At 48.5% G+C, this 20,429-nt stretch overlaps 1 protein-coding gene across 1 annotated transcript; it reads left to right on the top strand.

Moving 5' to 3' along the window:
* Positions 1 to 7,780: 7,780 nt before the first annotated feature.
* On the top strand, positions 7,781 to 9,231 carry LOC124678398 (probable BOI-related E3 ubiquitin-protein ligase 3). Its single transcript, XM_047214296.1, has 2 exons — positions 7,781 to 8,249; positions 8,346 to 9,231. The coding sequence occupies exons 1-2, from the start codon at positions 7,824 to 7,826 to the stop codon at positions 8,901 to 8,903; spliced, it is 984 nt and encodes a 327-aa protein (XP_047070252.1). The 5' UTR covers positions 7,781 to 7,823; the 3' UTR covers positions 8,904 to 9,231.
* The last annotated feature ends 11,198 nt before the right edge of the window (positions 9,232 to 20,429 follow it).

Raw genomic sequence — 20,429 nt, 5'->3', positions numbered from 1 at the left:
AGGAGGCGGAGGGCGACGGCGGAGACGGCGGGCGCGGGCGCGCGGTGGCGACGGCGACGGCAGGCGGTGGCGAATTGGGCAGCCTGGCGGCGTCCAACTGCTTCGTCTCCGCGGGATTGATCTCCGCGGAGACGAAGTGTTGGCTTATATACTGGCCGACCCTTTGGTCCCGGTTCGTATTATAAACCGGGCCCAAAGGCCCCCCTTTGGGCCCGGTTTGTAATACAAACAGGGCCTAAAGGCCATTTTTGCTGCGGTTTTCGCTGCGCGCGCAAAAAAGGCCTTTAGGCCCGGATTGTATTACAAACCGGGCCTAAAGACCATTTTTTTTAAAAAAAATCGTTCCCGCCTTATTTCAAATAAAAAAAACCACTTACTAGCCACCGCACTGCCACACGTGTCCACTGCCGCCGCCGCCACCGCCGTGTACTGGCCACCGCCACCGCCATGTACAGGCCACCGTCGCCACCGCCGTGTACTGGCCACCACCGTCACCGCCATGTACTGGCCACCGCCGCCACCGCCGTGTACTGCCCACCACCGCCGTCCCTTCCCCGTGCCACGTGTCGCCGCCGCTTCCACGTGCCTCGCCCCGCCGCCACCTCCGTGCGACGTGTAGATCCCGCTTCCACGTGCCACGCCCCGCCGCTTCCCCGCGCCACATGTCGCCGCTGCTTCCACTGACGCGTTCTTCGCTGACCTCCGGGCACATCGCATGTCCAACAGGCGCTCGGGCCGTCGCCGTGTTCGAGCTCGACAACCTGAATACAACTTGGGCCGACAACAACCCTCGGTGGGACGACATTTGGACCGAGACAACCTCTGACGACGAGTAGATCGACTATACTAGTTGTTTATCTATTTTAATTGTATTTTCAATAAAGTCGTTGTGGCAGACGCTGATGATGAGAAAAGTTTCCCGCCAGATACATGGAATTAAAGTACAGAGCTCAACTGAAAATTAATTAAGATACATGGCCAGATTCGACCGTTCGAGTCATTCGGTCATACTCGTGCCTAGCCCTATAGTACTCGCCACTCGTAGTCGTCGTAGTCGCCGTCATCATCGTCGCCGGCATCGGGGTCGCGGTAGTCGAACCTCGGCGGGAGAGCACGCGTGGGCTGGGACCGAGGGTAGCACGAGCGGGGGCCACGGTGGGCCATGACGCCCTAGAGAGTCCGGCCGCGCCACCACGGCCGACGGCCGGCCTCGTTGAAGTCCGAAGGAGGCGGGCCGCCCTCCTCGTGCCCGGCAAGCGCCCTCTCACGCCGATTGATGAAGAAGCTTTCCCAAGTCGGGAAGTAGTCGGGATGCCACTGGGGATTCCTCCGCTGCTCTGGTGTGAGCTCGAAGTAGTAGTGGTTCGTGATGGCCATCTCGCGCGCCACACCTAGAGGGACAGGAGGGACCGGTACGCCTCCAACGCTCAGCAACCAGCCGGTCGGGACGCGGTAGCCCGGCGGGCAGGGGTAGTTCGACGCGCAAAGCGCCTCCGCCTCCCGGAGGGTTAGAGATACGATGGAAGCCAATGGACAGAGTGATGAGTTTTGCAGATATGAGTCTAGATGTGATATGTAAATGGAGGCCAAGCCATCATATATATAGTGAAAAAATGGCGGGAGGACGGAGGCGGGAAGCAGTGGAAAGCGCGGGAAGAAAAATAGGCGGGAACGCAGTGGCGCCGAAAACATTAATTAGTCCCGACTGGTGGGTACAACCGGGGCTAAAGATCATTTTTTTGTCATCTAACAAAACTGTCGATGGGATAAGGACGTGTGGGTAACCTTTAGTCCCGGCTGGTGGGTACAACCAGGACGAAAGATCCTTTTTTTTTGTCATCTAACAAAACTGTCGGTGGGATAAGGACGTGTGGGTAACCTTTAGTCCCGGCTGGTGGGTACAACCGGGACTAAAGATGTCGGAAAGATAAGAACGCATGGGTGGACGCACTGCTCGATGAGATAAAGCATGTAGTGCACGACGCCCTGTCGAAGGAACAATACAAAGTAGAAGAGGTGCCGTGCCTATAAAAGGAGCATCGATACGCCTTGCCAAGCAGATCAACAAGCCAAGCAGAGTTTCATTCCCATGGATGAAGGGAATGGTTGGGAAATCTCCCGTGGCGCAGCTTCTCGAAGATGTCGTTGGTGCACACGCCCTACGACATCTTCGGAAGCTGCTCCTCGGAATTTTTCCCTGCAAGCCCCTGAACGAGTACATCTCCTCTAACAGTACTACTGTTGGGGAAAGGGTTGGGAAATCTCCGTGGCGCGAGTTCTCGAAGATGTCGTTGGTGCACACGCCCTACGGCATCTTCGAAAACTGCGCCTTGGAATTTTTCCCTGCAAGCCCCTGAACGACTACATCTCCTCTAACAGTATTGGGGAAAGGGTTGGGAAATCTCCACTTTTAGTATCTTACATACAGTTAAATGATTACACAAAAATAAATGGGAAATTGATTGCCATGTTGAGATACTCATTTGCCATGAACATTCTACAATTAACTTGATGATGGAGCATCTTCATCATTTAATCTTCTTCGGCCTTAACCATGGAGCATCTTCATCATTTAACTTGATGCTTGGATCAATGTTCACTCTGAAGGGTGGAATTTCATCAAACTTATTATAATCTTCTGACATGTCTGTCTTGTCCTCCACTCCCACGATGTTTCTTTTTCCAGAAAGAACTATGTGGCGCTTTGGCTCATCGTTTGATGTATTTGTTTCCTTATGTTTCCTTTTTCTTGGTTTGGTAGACATGTCTTTCACATAGAAAACCTGGGCCACATCCTTTGCTAGGACGAATGGTTCGTCTCTATACCCAAGATTGTTGAGATCCACTGTTGTCATTCCATACAACTTGTCTACCTGAACCCCGCCTCCTGTTTTGTTGACCCATTTGCACCTAAACAAAGGGACCTTAAAAGAAGGTCCATAGTCAAGTTCCCATAGATCCTCTATGTAACCATAATATGTGTCATTTGGGCCTTCATTCATTATTGCATCAAATCGGACACCACTGTTTTGGTTGGTGCTCTTTTTATCTTGGGCGATCGTGTAAAATGTATTCCCATTTATCTCGTACCCTTGGAAAGTCACTACGATCGAAGATGGTGTCCAGGCCAGCAAGTAAAGCTTATCTTCAATATCTTTGTTATTCAGGAGATGTTTTTGCAACCAACCGCCGAAAGTCGACATGTGTTCACGTCTAATCCAATCGTTCGACTGCCTCGGGTTCTGGGAGCGTAGAAAGTTCTTGTGGTCACCGATATACGGAGCCACCAAGGTGGAACTTTGTAGAACTGTGTAGTGTGCTTGAGTCAAAGAAATTTCGTCCCTACATATCATTGATTTCCTTCCTAGCATGCCTTTTCCACTTAGTCTCCCTTCATGCCGCGATTCAGGAACACCAATCGGCTTAAGGTCAGGAATAAAATCAACACAGAATTCAATGACCTCCTCTGTTCCATAGCCCTTGGAGATGCTTCCTTCTGGCCTAGCACGGTTATGAACATATTTCTTTAAGACTCCCATGAACCTCTCGAAGGGGAACATATTGTAAAGAAATACAGGACCGAGAATGGAAATCTCATCGACCAGGTGAACGAGGAGATGTGTCATAATATTGAAGAAGGATGGTGGGAACACCAGCTCAAAACTAAAGAGACATTGGACCACATCATTCTGCAACCTCGGTAGAATTTCTGGATTTATTACCTTCGAGAAATTGCATTGAGGAATGCACATAGCTTCACAATGGGCGATCGAACATTTTCCGGTAGAAGCCCCCTCAATGCAATCGGAAGCAAGCCGTGTCATTATCACGTGACGGTCATGACACTTCGGGTTCGGAATGTTTTCTTCTCCATATTTATTATTCCCTTTATATTGGAGGAGAAGCCAGACGGGACCTTGATACTGCTCAGACATTCAAAAAATATTTCCTTCTCTGCTTTTGTAAGAGCGTAGCTGGAGAAATGACGTCCTTTAACTCTCTCATGCAGATTTTTGGGGTCTTTCCAACGTGTCTGGTCCTCCCGTGCTTCTGGTGTATCTTTTGTCTTCCCGTACACGCCCAGAAAGCCTAGCAGGTTCACGCAAAGATTCTTCGTCACGTACATCACATCGATTGAAGAGCGGACCTCTAAGACTTTCCAACAGGGTAGATCCCAAAATATAGATTTCTTCTTCCACATGGGCGCGTGTCCGGCATCGTCATTCGGAACAGACCGTCCGCCAGGACCCTTTCCAAATATTACATCTAGATCCTTGACCATACCAAATATATCAACACCATCACGATGGGGAGGCTTCCTCCGGTGATCAGCCTCACCGTTGTAATGCTTGCCTTTCTTTCTTACGGGATGGGTAGTCCTAAGAAATCGACGATGCCCCTGGTACACGACCTTTTGACCTTTTTCCAAATAATCACCTTCGAGCTCATGTAAACAGTGCGTGCATGCATTGTATCCCTTGTTTGACTGTCCTGAAATGTTACCAAGAGCAGGCCGGTCATTGATGGTTACGAAAAGCAGCGCTCTTAGGTCAAATTCCTCCTCGCTTGTGCTCGTCCCACACACGTACACTCGCTAGGGACCACAGCTGTAGAAGTTCTTCGACTAATGGCTTCAGGTACACATCAATGTCGTTCCCGAGTTGCTTCGGGCCTTGTATGAGCACTAGCATCATAATGAACTTCCGCTTCATGCATAACCAAGGAGGAAGGTTATATATACAAAGAGTCACAGGCCAGGTGTTATGGCTGAAGCTCTGCTCTCCAAATGGATTCATGCCATCTGTACTTAGACCAAACCTTAAGTTCCTTGCATCCTGTGCAAAGTTTGGGAACTCTCTATCGATTTTTCTCCATTGGGAGCCATCGGCGAGGTGCCTCAACATCACGTCTTTCTTACGGTCTTCTTTGTGCCATCGCAACAACCTAGCATGCTCTTTATTTCCGAACAAGCATTTCAGCCGTGGTATTATAGGAGCATACCACATTACCTTGGCGAGAACCCTCTTCTCGGGGCGCTCGCCCTCAACATCACCAGGGTCATCTCGTCCGATCTTATACCGCAATGCGAGTGCACACCGGACATGCATCCAAATTCTCGTACTCACCGCGGCAGAGGATGCAGTCATTAATGCATGCATGTATCTTTTGCACATCTAATCCTAGAGGGCGGACAATCTTCTTCGCTTCGTACGTATCGGCGGGCAATTCGTTACCCCTTGGAAGCTTCCTCTTAATTATTGTCGGCAACTTTCCAAATCCCGAGTCGGTGACACCGTTCTCCGCCTTCCATTGCAACAATTCCAGGTGTCTTGCCTAGCTTTTTATGGCCATCTTCGCAAGTTGGGTATAACAATTTGTTGTGATCTTCTATCATCTTGTCGAAGGCCAACCTTTCCTTTTCAGTTTCACATTCTCTCCTTGCATCAGCAATGGCCCGACCAAGATCATCATCGCGAGGCTCATCTCGTTGCCTCTTGATCTTCTACTTCATTGTCTTCATTGCCTTCTGCAGTATCATCGTATTCAGGGATATTGGGATAACCGTCATCATCCTCTTCCTCTTCTTCATTGTCTTCCATCATAACCCCTCTTTCTCCGTGCTTGGTCCAACAATAGTAGCTGGGCATGAAACCTTCCCGTGAGAAGGTGGCTGTGAATGACACTCGAGTGAGCGTAATTTACGATATTCTTGCGATCGACACATGGACAATATATGAAGCCACCATGTTTATTTGCCTCAGCCACGGCGATGAAATTCTCCGGGCCCGAAGTGAACTCGTCAAACCGTCGGTCAATGTACATCCATTGCCGATTCATCCGCATGATATAATTAAGATTATCAAAAACCATTACGTAAAATCACGATGTATATATACACATGCATTTTATCAATTACGGATGAAAAGGATAAAGTTGTTAACCTCGATGAAGAAGAAAAAGCAAGTTAAGTGTGGCTTGATTTGTGTAAACTCAAGTGGCAAATCCTCTTAAGCATTTCATCGAACACCTCTTGTGCATGTGAAGAAGAGAGGAGAGCAATACACCCCTCTTGTGAAGAAAGTGAAAAAATGGCCAAGTGTGGCTCACACTTGGGCAGGGGCAAGGTAATATAGCCAGATTGGGGACTTTGTCCCGGTTTGTAATACAAACCGGGTCCAGAGGGGGGCCTTTGGACCCGGTTTGTATCACAAACCGGGACTAAAGGTTTCCCACGCCTGCCACGGCCTGGCGCGCCCTGGCGCCGACCCTGTAGTCCCGGTTTTTAGTACAAACCGGGTCCAAAGGCCACTACCGGACAGGCTCTGAGCCAGTGGGGTCGCCCTGGGCAAAACGAACCGGGACTAATGCCCCCATTGGTCCCGGTTTGGTTCTGCACTGGGTCATTTGCTTGGGACCAAAGGCCTCTTCTCCACTAGTGTGAAGCATGTTGATGTCAATGTGACAACATGCCATGCCGAAAACACCTGCAAAATCCAGAGGTCATGCTCCTTCATAACTTCAAGTACCACACCACAATATTCATGGTGCCTTTTCTACAAAGGTTGCTATGAAAATGGACAATTCTTTCATAACCAGGGTATGCAATCTATACTTTCGAGCACCCTAGGAAATCCCCTCGCTTCATTCTGTGCCATGATAAAAGCTATCTGCTCTTCGGTTGGCCCCTCTCAAATAGTGTGGCCCAAACTTCCGAAGCACTGCCATGTAGAATCTGTACAAGACTTCCTGAGCAGTGGATTCAGATATCCGTAGGTACTCATCTTTCAGATCTCTAGAAACTTCATACACTAGCATCATCATTGTCGTAGGGCATTTCTGAATTGAATAAGAAGGCTGGGAGTTTGAGTGCATCTTTCTTCATCATGAAGTAGGTATCAAACTCTCTCACATAATGCTCTATGTTTTTGAACAGCTACTTATTCATCCTAAATTGCCGACGAAAATCTGTGGGGTATATGTAGATTCGTCTTCAAAATAGTCATGTAGAGCATGACATGTCCGTCTAATCTTTGCCTTGGCTTTGTTTTTTTTCTCCTGCAATTTGACCCTCCACGTTTGGGAGGGGCCTTCTAATCCTCCTCTTCATCGGCAACAGTATTGGCTTCATCCTCCATGAACATATGCATCCTCCATATTCTACATATGAATAAATAAATGACTCAATGGATTGAACGCCGGGCGTGACAATGCAAAAGCCCGCTCAAATATACGGCCGAACACCTTGCTCGCAAGGTGAGTGCGCGAGATCGACGCACCTTCTGCGACGGCGAACGACTGGCGAGATAAGGAAGAACCACAGGGGAAGTGCGGCCGGTGTCAGCGAGTCGGCTATGTCGCCGGGGGGTGTTAGAATATGTGGTGGCGGCGGTAATTTCGTGGGGTGGAAATGACCTAGAGAAAGGGTAGGCGATGTGGCGGTTGAGGTTGGGTCACTAGTGTGCGAAAACCCAGCTGTTCTTATGCAACCTGTCACGCGTCAAGTTATTAAACTGCGCGAGACGCAAGGAAAAGTTTTAAAGACCGTGACCGACACTGTTTTTACACGATGACGCCTGAAAGAATTTAGTGGTTTTTTTTTTTTGAAAGACACGAATGGAAATGCTGCTACGGTGCTCATCTGGAATGGCCTTTTTTTTTGCGAATTATCTGGGATGGCCCTGAAACTCCATGTTACGGGCTCCTCCCCAACCGCAGGAGCGGCGCGTATAAAACCTTCTCCGCATAGGCCTCCACGTCCATCTCCCCATCCGTTCCTCGCCCTCCCTCTATCATCGCCAAGAAAAGGAGGTCCGTAGTTGGCCATGGCCGTGCAGGCGCACCACCTCTCCCACGACCTCCACGCCTACAACAACTTCACGGGTCTACCTCTGATGGACCCGATGACCGGCGGATCCCTCTACCTGGATGGGCAGACCGGGCGCGCGCCGGCGGTGGCATGCATCGGGAACTCGGTTTTCGGCGACATCGATCTCGCCTGGAACGACAACACCTGGAGCCACGGTTTCGTGCAGAGGAAGCGGCCGCGCGTCGTTGCGGAGGCGCCTTCTATCCTGGAGAGCCAGCGCGCGCAGGGGCTCGTGGCCGTCGGCGACGTGCTGGCCAGGTCGGCCGGCTCCGGCGAGGCGTCCACTAGCGGGAGGATGGCCAATGCCGCCGGCCTGCCGCAGGACCTACTCTCGACGCTCTACCACCATGGCATGGAGATTGACGCGCTTGTACGAGTCGAGGTACCACTCTCTTTCTTCGGTCATTGACTCATTGGAATCGAGTTCTTGGTCTGCTCGAGTGGTTCTGATTCTGATGGACGTTCTGTTGTTGAGCAGACCGAGCGGACGCGCGCGGGGCTGGAGGAGGCGCGGCGCCGCCACGTCCGGGCGCTGCTGTCGGCAGCGGAGCGTGCCGCGGCGGGGCGTCTGCGGGCCGCGGAGGCCGCGCTGGAGCTCGCGCGCTCTCGCAACGCGAACCTGTCGGAGAGGCTCGGCCAGATTAGCGCAGAGGGGCAGGCGTGGATTGGCGTCGCCAAGAGCCACGAGGCCGCCGTGGCCGGACTCCGCGCCACCCTCGACCAGCTCCTGCAATCTCAATCCCCTGGTGCGGCAGCCGCAGAAGGAGCGGCTGGAGAGGGCGCCGACGCCGAGGATGCGCGCTCCTGCTGTTTCGAGACCCCCGTGGGAGGCGACGATGCTGCTGCTGCGGACGACCACGAGGCGGCATCTAACAAGTCCAGAGCAGCGTGCAAGGCCTGCGGCGAGGGCGAGGCGCGCGTCCTGGTTCTGCCGTGCCGTCACCTATGCCTCTGCCCCGCCTGCGACGCCGCCGTCGACAAGTGCCCGGTCTGCGCGGCCACCAAGAACGCCTCGCTCCATGTCCTGCTCTCTTGATCCAAAGCCTGCGCGCGCGTGGCCTTCTCTTCTCTGAAACGGTTTGTTGTCACAGGAAAAATCTGTTGACGTCAACGACTCAGCGTGCATGGTCTTGCTACTTCATCGCGCCGAAACCTATCGACATGTCCAAGTTAGAGTTAGTTGTTCAGTTCGCTAAGTTTGTTCGAATGAATAGAACTGCTTCTCGAATTTTGAAAATTTTGAAACGAGTTGTGGTGGAGTCTAACTCTGAAGAATGGTACCTGCGTGCACAATTGGTCCAGTGAGTTTGTCAGCGTAGTACTCCAGTTCTAGCCTTCTAGGAGGTGCTTCAGTTTTTCACAAAAGAATCATACCGGAGAAAATTAGCACCAAACAGACTACAGGTTAAACTTTAAACTTCAGGTTCAATATTATGAATGATATACTATAAAACATATTGTTCATTTGTTGCACTTAATTGTTCATTTGATGTAAAACATATATTTTCTCCTTAATTCAAGAAATACCTTGAAGTCTTTTACGAATCTCATGATCAGATCATAGAGTCGTTGCCGTCGGCTGACTATCCACTTGTCTTTTTTTTGCGTGTTACCATGGCAAAATAGACAATTACTATTGCGTATCCACGAGGTCCTTCCATACATTGTTAATTAAAAATAACATACTAACTAGCCTAATCATGATAAAGCTTCACCTCCAGAGCATTAACCACCATTCAAAATCTATCAAGAAAATTGGAGCAAGAAGCAGAGGGCGATTGAGGAGGAGCGACGATTAGAGGGAATAGGTAAAACAGATGCATGTTAATAAGCGCAGCCAAACGAACTAAGCCAAATGAAATAGTATAACTAAAATGTTAAAATGTAGCAAAAGTACTTGGTTTCATACTTTGTAATTTCAAGAATTTGAGCTTATTTCTTCAGCTTAATCTTGATTAAACTAACAACCTGAAAACGTACACATTTTTATCTCCTGTATGTATTAGAGAGTTCGCAGCAAAAAAAAAAATTGGTATGACTATCCTTCTCGCGAGGAAGGGGGTCAAAAAAAATTGCTGCGAAGGGGGTCAATTTGAAGTACATATGGTTAATGGTTTAATCATTTTTAGGTTCACAACTATCTATTTTATCATAAATACAAAAAAATGGATGTATGATAAAATAGATATGTGGGAACCTAAAGTTATTTTTTGAAAAAACCATGAGATATTATCAAGAGTTCAAATTTGCTCCCCTTCCAGCCGAATCGGCCAATATTTGTCTTTTTACTCAGAGGTACCTAGAAATCTTTTAAGATGCAACCACTGGGAGATTTGTACACACAATGTGATCTAGTATTCTTCAAAAAAAATTATTGTCCAATTTTGGAATTGTTTTTTGGTAGGTCGTTCACAAATACCCTTTTTTGCACTTAAAGAATAAAAAATGTATTTTTTATGCATGTGAAATTTAAAACCCTAATATCCACATTGCTTGGTGATACGTCCAATTTGCATCACTATTTTGTATCATAATTTGCTGTTATTCATTGATATATTTCATATTGGGACACAATACTTATGTTATTTCATCTATTTTGCATGTTTCATCATCATTGGAGATCAAGCACCGGAGCCAGGATTCTGCTGGAAAAAGCGCCGTCAGAACTCAATATTTCGGAAGATCAACTGTGGAAGGGAATTTCACGTAAATTCCTATTTTTCCAGATGACGGAGGGAGCCAGAAGGGGAAGAAGAGAGGAGCCATCGTGGGCCCGGACCATAGGGCGGCGCGGCCCATGGCCCGGCCGCGCCACCCTATGCTCGGGGGCCCCACAGCCTCTTTCGCCTCCTTTTCTTCGCGTACTCCTTCGTCCCGAAAACCTAAGCCACGGAGAGGACCTCACGAAGGGTTACGGCCGCCTCGCGGGGCGGAGAACACCGAGAGAAAAGAGCTCTCCCGGCGGGCGAGAATCCGCCGGGGAAATTCCCTCCCGGAGGGGGAAATCGACGCCATCGCCATCGTCATCGAGCGGGACATCATCTCCATCATCATCATCATCATCTCCACCATCTACACCGCCATCACCACCGCTGCACCTCGTCACCGCTGTAACAATTCGGGTTAAATCTTGATTGTATGATAGGGGAAACTCTCCCAGCATTATTCTCTACTTGTTATAGATGCTATTGAGTGAAACCATTGAACCAAGGTTTATGTTCAGATTGTTATTCATCATCATATCACCTCTGATTGTATTCCATATGATGTCTCGTGAGTAGTTCGTTTAGTTCTTGAGGACATGGGTGAAGTCTAAATGCTAGTAGTGAATTATGGTTGAGTAATATTCAATGTTATGATATTTAAGTTGTGGTGTCATTCTTCTAGTGGTGTCGTGTGAACGTCGACTACACGACACTTCACCATTTATGGGCCTAGGGGAGTGCATCTTGTATTCGGTTGCTAATTGCGGGGTTGCCGGAGTGACGAAACCTAAGCCCCGTTAGTATATCGATGCAAGAGGGATCGCAGGATCTCGCAGTTTAAGGCTGTGGTTAGATTTATCTTAATTACTTTCTTGTAGTTGCGGATGCTTGCAAGGGGTATAATCACAAGTATGTATTAGTCCTAGGAAGGGCGATGCATTAGCATAGGTTCACCCACACAACACTTATCAAAACAATGAAGATTATTAAGCCACATGAAGCGAAAGCACTAGACTAAAATCCCCGTGTGTCCTCAAGAACGTTTGGTCATTATAAGTAAACAAATTGGCTTGTCCTTTGTGCTAAAAAGGATTGGGCCACTCGCTGCAATTATTTCTCTCGCATTTTATTTACTTGTACTTTATTTATCTGCAATATCAAAACCCCCTGAATACTTGTCTGTGAGCATTTACAGTGAATCCTTCATCGAAACTGCTTGTCAACACCTTCTGCTCCTCGTTGGGTTCGACACTCTTATTTATCGAAAGTACTACGATACACCCCCTATACTTGTGGGTCATCACTTGGCATCCTAAGATGCACACATGTGCATAATATGGGGTCATTTGAACACACTATGCCTTGATTTATATCATGGCCTAGCTCGGCTTGAAAGCCATGAAACTTCGTAGGTGACAGGTTATTTTCGAGAAAGATTTTCTAGAATATTTTCAATTGTCCAAGTTTGTTATTTTTTCTAGAAACTAGGTCACGTAAGATGACAGAGTGCAAAGGTTTACTTTTTTTTGATTATTTTTGACTTACTTGTGATTGATTTAAAATGTGGCCAAAACCGGAGGGCATGAACTTTGTTACCTAGGTTGTGTAAAAAAAAATTTGTTACCTAGGGGTATTATTTTGAAAAAATATCAGATTTATGAGGAAATAGATCGTTGAAAACCTAAGAATAATATTTTGAAAAAAATTTATGAGCATGCAGTTGTGGTTTAAATTTGCTTTCCATTCAGCAGAATCAATCACTATTTGTCTTTTTGCTGATAGGTACATAGGAATCTTTTGAGATGCAACCAGTTAATGATTAATACACACAATATGGTCTAGTATTCTTGGAATTTTGTATGGTCCAATTTTGAAAAAAAAATTGGTAGGTGCTTCACAAAAAGTCCTATAATTGACATTTAGAAAATAAAAAAAATTATGAGGAAACTTAAAAAGCCCGAACATCACCATTGCTTGACATCCCAATATGCACACGTATACATAATATGCGATAATTTTAACAAACTGTGCCACCATACCAGTGCATAAAATATTGAAGCATTAAAGGGGAACAAAGAGAAAAAAAAAATATGCCGATGCTATCCGTCGGCATAGCTCGACACTATGAAGTACCCGTCAGGAGGTGGCCACGTGTCACGAATCTATGTCGACAGTCTAGCTGGGCCTGGGGTGACCGTCACTATAGCGTGGGAAATTCCCTGGCCCGGTCATGCCGACGGTTTTGCTAAGCTGACGGTTCATTTTGTTGTCGTAGTCACCTAAAAACTTTAGATTACGCCGAGGGCCCCGATAAATTATGACAGCATAGCTCCTGGTCGCCGGCATATAACCGTTTTCCTATAGTGACAACTTTGACGTATAAACGAAATTATATTAGAGTAGAATAGATTAAATAGCTTGCAGGTGAAGGAACGACACACAGCTATAGCGCTACGAGGGACGTGGCACGCAGACGCTAGCCCGCCGCGTGCGCTCATTACTCGTAGCAGGAACTTAACAAAGAGAGCGGGTCAAGGTATCACTCGAGGATGAGCACGAGATAAGATACCGACAAATTAATTAGGCATGAGGTTGCCGCGCAAGTTCTGCTCGCGCGGCAGGGCCGATCCATCTTCACGCCAACTACAATATATATACGTCTCAACAAACCATGATACGTACGTTGGCTCCTTTCGATGTAACCAGCCAACACGATGGAGCACGATGGCAAGGAAGGCCACGCGATGCCGAGCTACCTTAGCTTGGCACGGTCGTCACAGCTAGCGCTGAACGGAACTAGATTGGGCCGGCTGTGACATGGGACAGATTAGTGGGCACGTATTTTAACGGATGCGGTGCAGATCGGACGCAGAAAAGCACGCGGGCTAACGTGAACGAATACCAGCATTATATGAGTACGTCGTACGTGAAGGACACCTCGACCACATGCGTCCACCGCTGCTAATTGGCTAGTAACACGAACGTAACGACAGCACGCTTGTCGACTGATCACTCGCACCTAGGCCCAGCTACTTTTCAATCACCCAAAACACAAAATTTTGTCCTCTCCAGCCCGTCACACGTGAGATTGCCGTCTACCTCCAGCAACATATATCACGTGCTCCCATACACTGCAACTTTTGTCCTCTCACGAATTACCAAACGATACTTCAGAAAAGTTTCTCAAGGCACCGCGCGCCTTCCTTGGTAATGCTAAATGCAGCGCAGGCGTCTGCAGACATGAGTTCCGGGTCGTTGTCGGATCGGAAGGTGGATCACACAAGTGCAGCTTGGTACTCGGAGTAGCACTGTGGAGGCACATGTTTTTGTTGCTGCTTCATGATGGTGTTAATTGCATGTTCCGAGGTGTACCTGCACCTATCTAGGCGTGCACATCAATCATCACTGGGTATATATATTGACATGACAGGATTGTGAACAAGTTACTGTTGTGAAATACTCCCTCCATTTTTTTTTACTTCACGTTCTAAGTTTAGTTAAATTTAAGATTTGCTATATATATGAAAATATATCAATATCCATGATACCACATACATACAGTATAAATAAACACTTTACGATGGTTCTCATATAATAGATCTATATTGTAAAGCTTCATATATTTCTATAAGCAAAGGGTCAAAGTTTCAATTTCACTAAACTCAGAACGCGAAGTTATTGTGAACGGACGGAGTACACAGCATTATAGTATTAATAATATTATTTCTACTTTGAAGTAGTATTATATTTTTACATAAAATTAGTTAAACTCGACAAAGTTTGACTTTAAAACCACGTATAGATGAGCAGCAATTTGAACAAAAAAAAAGTATATTGCGATCGTCAATCCATACAATACTGATGCATGTTTTTTTATTTAACTGGTATTTAAACATAAGGCTCGAAATGAGCCCGGCTTTGAATTAACGAAGCCATCAACTGGCTAGGAGTTACACAAGAAGTTATAACACACCCGCGCCAAACGCACAAAGAAACCCACACAGAAGACAACACAGGTAACGTCGAGCCGAAGCGCCAGCTTGAACCATGAGGAGGGAGCCTTGTCTTCTGCGGCACCGGAGCAAACACGACCATGTCCACACCAACACAACCTCCACCGCACCAAGATTGCAACTCACGGGGAACTCAACGACGTGCCGGCCACCTAGTAGAGCTTGAGGAGCCAAAGGAGGGAGGGGGGGTCTTGCGGCGACGCCTCCAAGAAGGTAAATTGCGCAAGAATGTGTCATCGTCGTCGGCAGAGACAAGGTCCTGCAAAGTTTTCACCCAGACCCGAGAGCCACCACCCCTGGAGCTCGGGCTAGGTCCAGACCCGGAACACATCATCTTCCCCTGGCGTTGGGATAAGACCACCGGCAAGAGCTACGACCAGACACCGTCCTAGCAAAGCCCCACAAGGCGCTAGGAAGGACATCAGCTACCGCAGCAGACCGTGTAAAAGCAGCCAGGCCGACGCTGCGAGAGGGGCTGCGACACCAACGCGAGGTCACAGGGTGAACCACAAGACACTACTAGAGAAGCTTGCACAAAATGAGGACCCTAAGAGGGCAGATTGGGGCGGAGGGACAGAGTCCATCACTTCGAACATGAGAGACATCATCGGGACGCCTTAAACAAGGGAGCGACACCCACAGGTGCCGTCGTCACCGACACAGGTCAACACCATGTGCAGCTTTCGCTGAGGTCCAAACCCGATCGAAATTCCGGTCGCCATCGCGAGGGCGTAGGGACATCGCAGTAATCACTGCCGCGCCCCCAACTACAGCCGCACTATGAACTAGCCCCGACTAGGTTCATCCGCAGGATGAAAGCACGCACTGGCTGGCAATGCCGACCAGACCTAGATCTAGAAGTCAACGACACTAGAACGGCGGCAACCAGCGACCTCACCATCCCCAGGCCGCCAGCACTCTGCACTAGTATGACCAAACTGATCGGAGGGAAACCAGACTACCGCCACGGGGAGCAGCAGCAGTACTGGGCACGCTGCCAACCCGGCAAGCATGCGCCGACCCAGGGACCCATACCGGATAGCCAGCAAGGACCTCGCCCCAAGCGACATCCAACCACCGGAGAACCCCGAGAAAGCAGGACTCCGACGGCAGCGAACCAGGTCGCCGGGTTTCAGCCCGCAAGGAGCAGACCCACAAGGCAGTGGAGGAGCCAATCCAAGGAGCATCCACGGCCACCCGAAACACGTGATTGGGCCAGGCCCTGGCAAGCCTAGATCTGGGCCCACAAGCCCAGATCCCGCCGCCGCAGGCCAACCCTAGGAGACCAAGCCGCCGCCGAGGACCAGGCGGCGCCGCGCAGGCGAACCACCACGCTGCAGCCGTCGGCCCCTGTTATCACCAGATTTTGGCCAAATCAGGAGATGGGCCGTAATCGAGATGGGCTTGAAGGATATACACGTGGAGCGTCTCTGAAGCGGCCTTGCGCGAAGAGTTTGGGCTAGATTGCCCGTGTATCTGTAAATTATAGTAGATTGCATCTTAGTTTAGAATTAAAAGATAGAGTTTAACCCGTGCACGGTTAGGTGCACGCCCGAATTAGAAATTCCCTTGGACTATAAATATGTACATAGGGTTATCGAGAAAGGAGGACAATCACGTTCACAAAAAACACAAACCAGGCGCATCGCCACCCCTTGTTTCGAGGGTTTCTTCCGCGTAAGCATCACGCTGCCTAGATCGCATCTTGCGATCTAGGCAGCGTACGTTTATTCGTTTATCTTGTGTTGCTCGTGCTGAAGCGTTGTTGATGGCGAGTAACACTACTTATCGTAGATGTTTTGGGGCTTGCATTGGTGCTTTTCTTACACATATTTGCTTAGCTATGCAGTCCCTCGATATCTAGCTGCCCTTATACCTATCTAGGTGTAAGGGCAGCACCTTGCTTGTTTGTCGTTTAGTAGATCCAATCCGTTATAGTTGCTCCTTGTTTCTCAAGGATTAGTTTAATATCTGTATGGTTAGGCCTTGCAAACGGGTTGAACGATCCGGTAGTGCGTAAGGTATAGTTTTCTATCTCTAAGAGGGATTGTTCCGGGAATTAACTTAATGTTGGTTTTTAGGCCTCTTTTAGGGTTAGCTTTCTATCATCTTTCGTGTCTATTAGGCTCAACTACGCGTAGGATGTTCCGATCATACGGTGAAAACCCTAAACTGTCGTGGATTGGTTTAACTTTGTGTTGATCAAGCGAGAGCCTCATGTCATCGTAAACCTAACGTGAATCATGGGGCGATCGGCTCTTTGAGCCGATCCACAGGGCAACCTGAGAGCCGATCGGGCTCGTATTTAATGTTTACGTGTCTACCATGTAGGAGACTAATCGAAGCATTCCAACACCTTCCTGACCAGGTATAGGTCAGGTGGCACGCCCTTGCAACCGCCAGGACGTGTGCCGGAACATTACTCTTCGGTCAGTTTGTCATGAAAGTTGACACGCATCCGTTTCCTGGCGTCAACATGGTCGATCTTAGTCACTGCTTAAGGAGCGAACCAGGCTTCTCTTTTGATATCAACATGGCATGACTTGTAGACCGCCATGGCAAGGATAAGCCAGAGAGCAGTCACTCCCGTGGCAAAGATAAAGCGGAGGCCGATCCACGCGACCGGCCCCAGCATGATGACAGACGTTACTTGACTGAGGAAGAAGTGAGAAGCGTGCGGTATCAACGACCACTCTCCGCACATCTCCTTAACAAATATGAGCAGCAGTATGACCGACGTCGGCGCTATGACGTAGATGATGAGAGATATCGTCGGTCCGATGCAGATGACAAGAAGTATCGTCGATATGATAGAGACCAAGAAGGGTATGAGCGTCACACTAGACAGAGGTCGAGAGAGCAAGAGGACATAGATAAGCATTGGGACTGTCCTTTCTTCAAATACTGCTGGGACTCAGGAATGAGCCGATTGCCAACAATCGAGAACTGCCCAGAATGTAGACGGAAGAGGAAGGGAACAAATGAAGTTTCAGTGTTCAAGCGTCTAGGGCCTCTCCCACCTCAGAACAGACGAGCTGAGTCATCTCAAGATGAAGACTTCGGGGAGTCAGATGAAGAAGAAGACAGATATCACCGGCCTCGGTGGTGTCCTGATGGACTCAGCCACTCCCAGAAGCGTAGGGTGCAGCGGCTACGAAACTTGAAGGAAGCCGAGGCTCAGTACCTATATACGTTGAGGAAAGCACGGCCCGATCTGGCCGTGAAAATTCAGCACACATTGGAGACAGAGGCACGGCCACAGAAGAAAGTGTGGCGCCCAAAGCAGACAAGAGCCGATGCAGAGGCATCGGCTGATACAAACATGGTGTTCATACTCCCGTCAGAATTTTGTGCTCCAAAAGACGAGGAGGTATCAGTGGCACAATTTGACTGCGGTCCACGGTCAGTCATCTTTGCGAAGCCGCGAGATAGAAGCTACAGGCATTTGAAAGCCCTATACCTGAAAGGTTACATCAATGGGCAGCCTATCAGCAAGATGTTGGTTGATACAGGAGCGGCAGTCAATATAATGTCGTACTCTATACTACGACGTTTGGCACGTTCCAACGAAGATCTGATCAAGACCAACGTCACATTAAGTGATTTCAACGGCCAAGCGTCAGAAGCAAAGGGTGTTCTGAACGTAGATCTAACCGTAGGCCGAAAGACCATCCCTACGTCGTTCTTCATCGTTGACAGCAAAAGCACTTATGATGTCCTGCTAGGGAGAGATTGGATCCACGCTAACTGTTGCATTCCATCCACAATGCATCAGTGCATCATACAATGGGATGGAGATGAAGTGGAAGTTGTTCATGCAGATGATTCGATCGAGATCTCGCTAGCTGCCATGAACATTTGGGATGCAAACGATCAAGAGCCGCTCTCGGGAATCAGTTTGGACGGCTGTGAGCGCATCGAAGCTTCAAAAAACGGGGTGAGGCTGGTCTTATCCACTGGCCTGACAGAATAGCAAGATCCAAGTCTATGGACGTGCGTGACGAGGCCGATCCCAGCGATCGGCCCCAAAAAATAAAAAGCAAAGGTCTTACCTCAAGCTTGTCACGTAGCCATAGTAGAGAACCAAAAAGTTGTAAACCCGCATTGAACGTTGCAATGAAAAAGGAGGCCGATTCTAGCAATCGGCCAAAATTATCCTCAACTTGCCTTTTGCCTGTGTTCAGCATTGATCTAGCAAGCGATGGAAAGCTGGGGTATGGGTTCACATCAGCTGATGAGCTGGAAGAGATTGACATTGGTCCTGGGGATAAGCCACGACCAACATTTATCAGCAAAAAGTTGGATCCACATCTGAGGAGCCGGTTGATAGCCTTGTTGAAAGTATACCCAGATTGTTTTGCATGGGATTATACAGAGATGCCTGGGTTAGACAGGAGTATCATTGAGCATCGGCTCCCTCTGAAGAAAGGATTTCGGCCGTTCCAACAGCGAGCACGAAAGATGAAGGCCGAAATCTTGGTGGAAGTTAAGAAAGAGATCCAGAAGATGTTGGACGCCGGGTTCATCAGGCCATGCAGGTACGCTGAATGGATTTCCAATGTCGTACCTGTGGAGAAAAAGGATGGCCGATGGCGCGTCGCCATAGATTTTCGGAATCTCAATAGTGCCACTCCAAAGGATGAATATCCGATGCCGATAGCAGTAGACGTTGATCAATGCAACTGCTGGTCATAAAGTTTTAAGCTTCATGGATGGCAATGCCGGTACAATCAGATCTTTATGGCTCCGGAAGATATAAACAAGACCGCATTCGAGTGCCAGGCTCAGTAGGCTTGTTTGAATATGTATTCATGACATTTGGACTGAAGAATGCCGGCGCAACATACCAACGAGCCATGAATTACATCTTTCATGATTTAATCGGCAAATTGGTGGAGATTTACATCGACGACGTGGTGGTCAAGTCTGTTTCGGTGGACGGACACTTGGAAGATTTACGACACGTCCTGGACCGAACTAGGAAGTTCGGACTAAGAATGAATCCAAAGAAGTGTGCCTTTGGTGTGACGGCCGGTCAGTTCTTGGGTTTCTTGGTTCATGAGCGTGGAATCGAGATCGGCCTGAAAAGTCAGGAGGCAGTGCGAACGATGAAGCCACCCACCACGAAGAAGGAGCTCCAGTGTCTCATCGGCAAAATCAATTTCGTCAGAAGGTTTATCTCCAACCTGTCAGGACGAATCGAGCCGTTCTTGGGATTGGTCAAAATGAAGTCTGATGAGGAGTTTCGCTGGGGGGCAGAGCAACAACAAGCATTTGACGATATTAAGGAGTACTTAACGAAGCCACCTGTGTTGGTTCCACCGCAGCAAGACAGGCCATTCTACATTTACTTGTCAGGAGCCGACACCTCCATCGCGTCAGTGGTGGTGCAGATTTATGATGGTCTGGAAAAAGTGGTTTTCTACCTCAGCTGAAGGATGTTGGATGCAGAAACGAGGTACCTCGAGATCGAGAAGTTGTACCTCTACCTGTTCTTCACCTGCACCAAGATTCAGCACATCTTGCTGAAAGCAGAAATCATCATCATATGCAAATCGGATGTCATCAAGCATATGCTGTCAGCTCCTGTGTTGAAAGGCCGACTCGGCAAATGGATGTTTGCTTTATCGGAATTTGATATCCGGTACCAGCCTGCGAAAGCAGTCAAAGGACAAGCGTTGGCCGATCTTATCGCTGAACGAATCAACACGGACGTCGCAGCACTATCTGTGCGTGCATGGACCATGTTCTTCGATGGATCGGTCTGTGAGGATGGGTGCGGCATCGGCGTGCTACTCGTGTCGCCTCGGGGGGCAACGTATTCCTTCTCCATCAGGATATCTA

The sequence above is a fragment of the Lolium rigidum genome, chromosome 7 (genome assembly GCF_022539505.1).
Source record: "Lolium rigidum isolate FL_2022 chromosome 7, APGP_CSIRO_Lrig_0.1, whole genome shotgun sequence".
In the NCBI taxonomy this organism is placed as follows: Eukaryota; Viridiplantae; Streptophyta; class Magnoliopsida; order Poales; family Poaceae; genus Lolium; species Lolium rigidum.
Note: the sequence above shows the minus strand (reverse complement) of the source record. Positions and strands in the feature narration are given on the sequence as shown.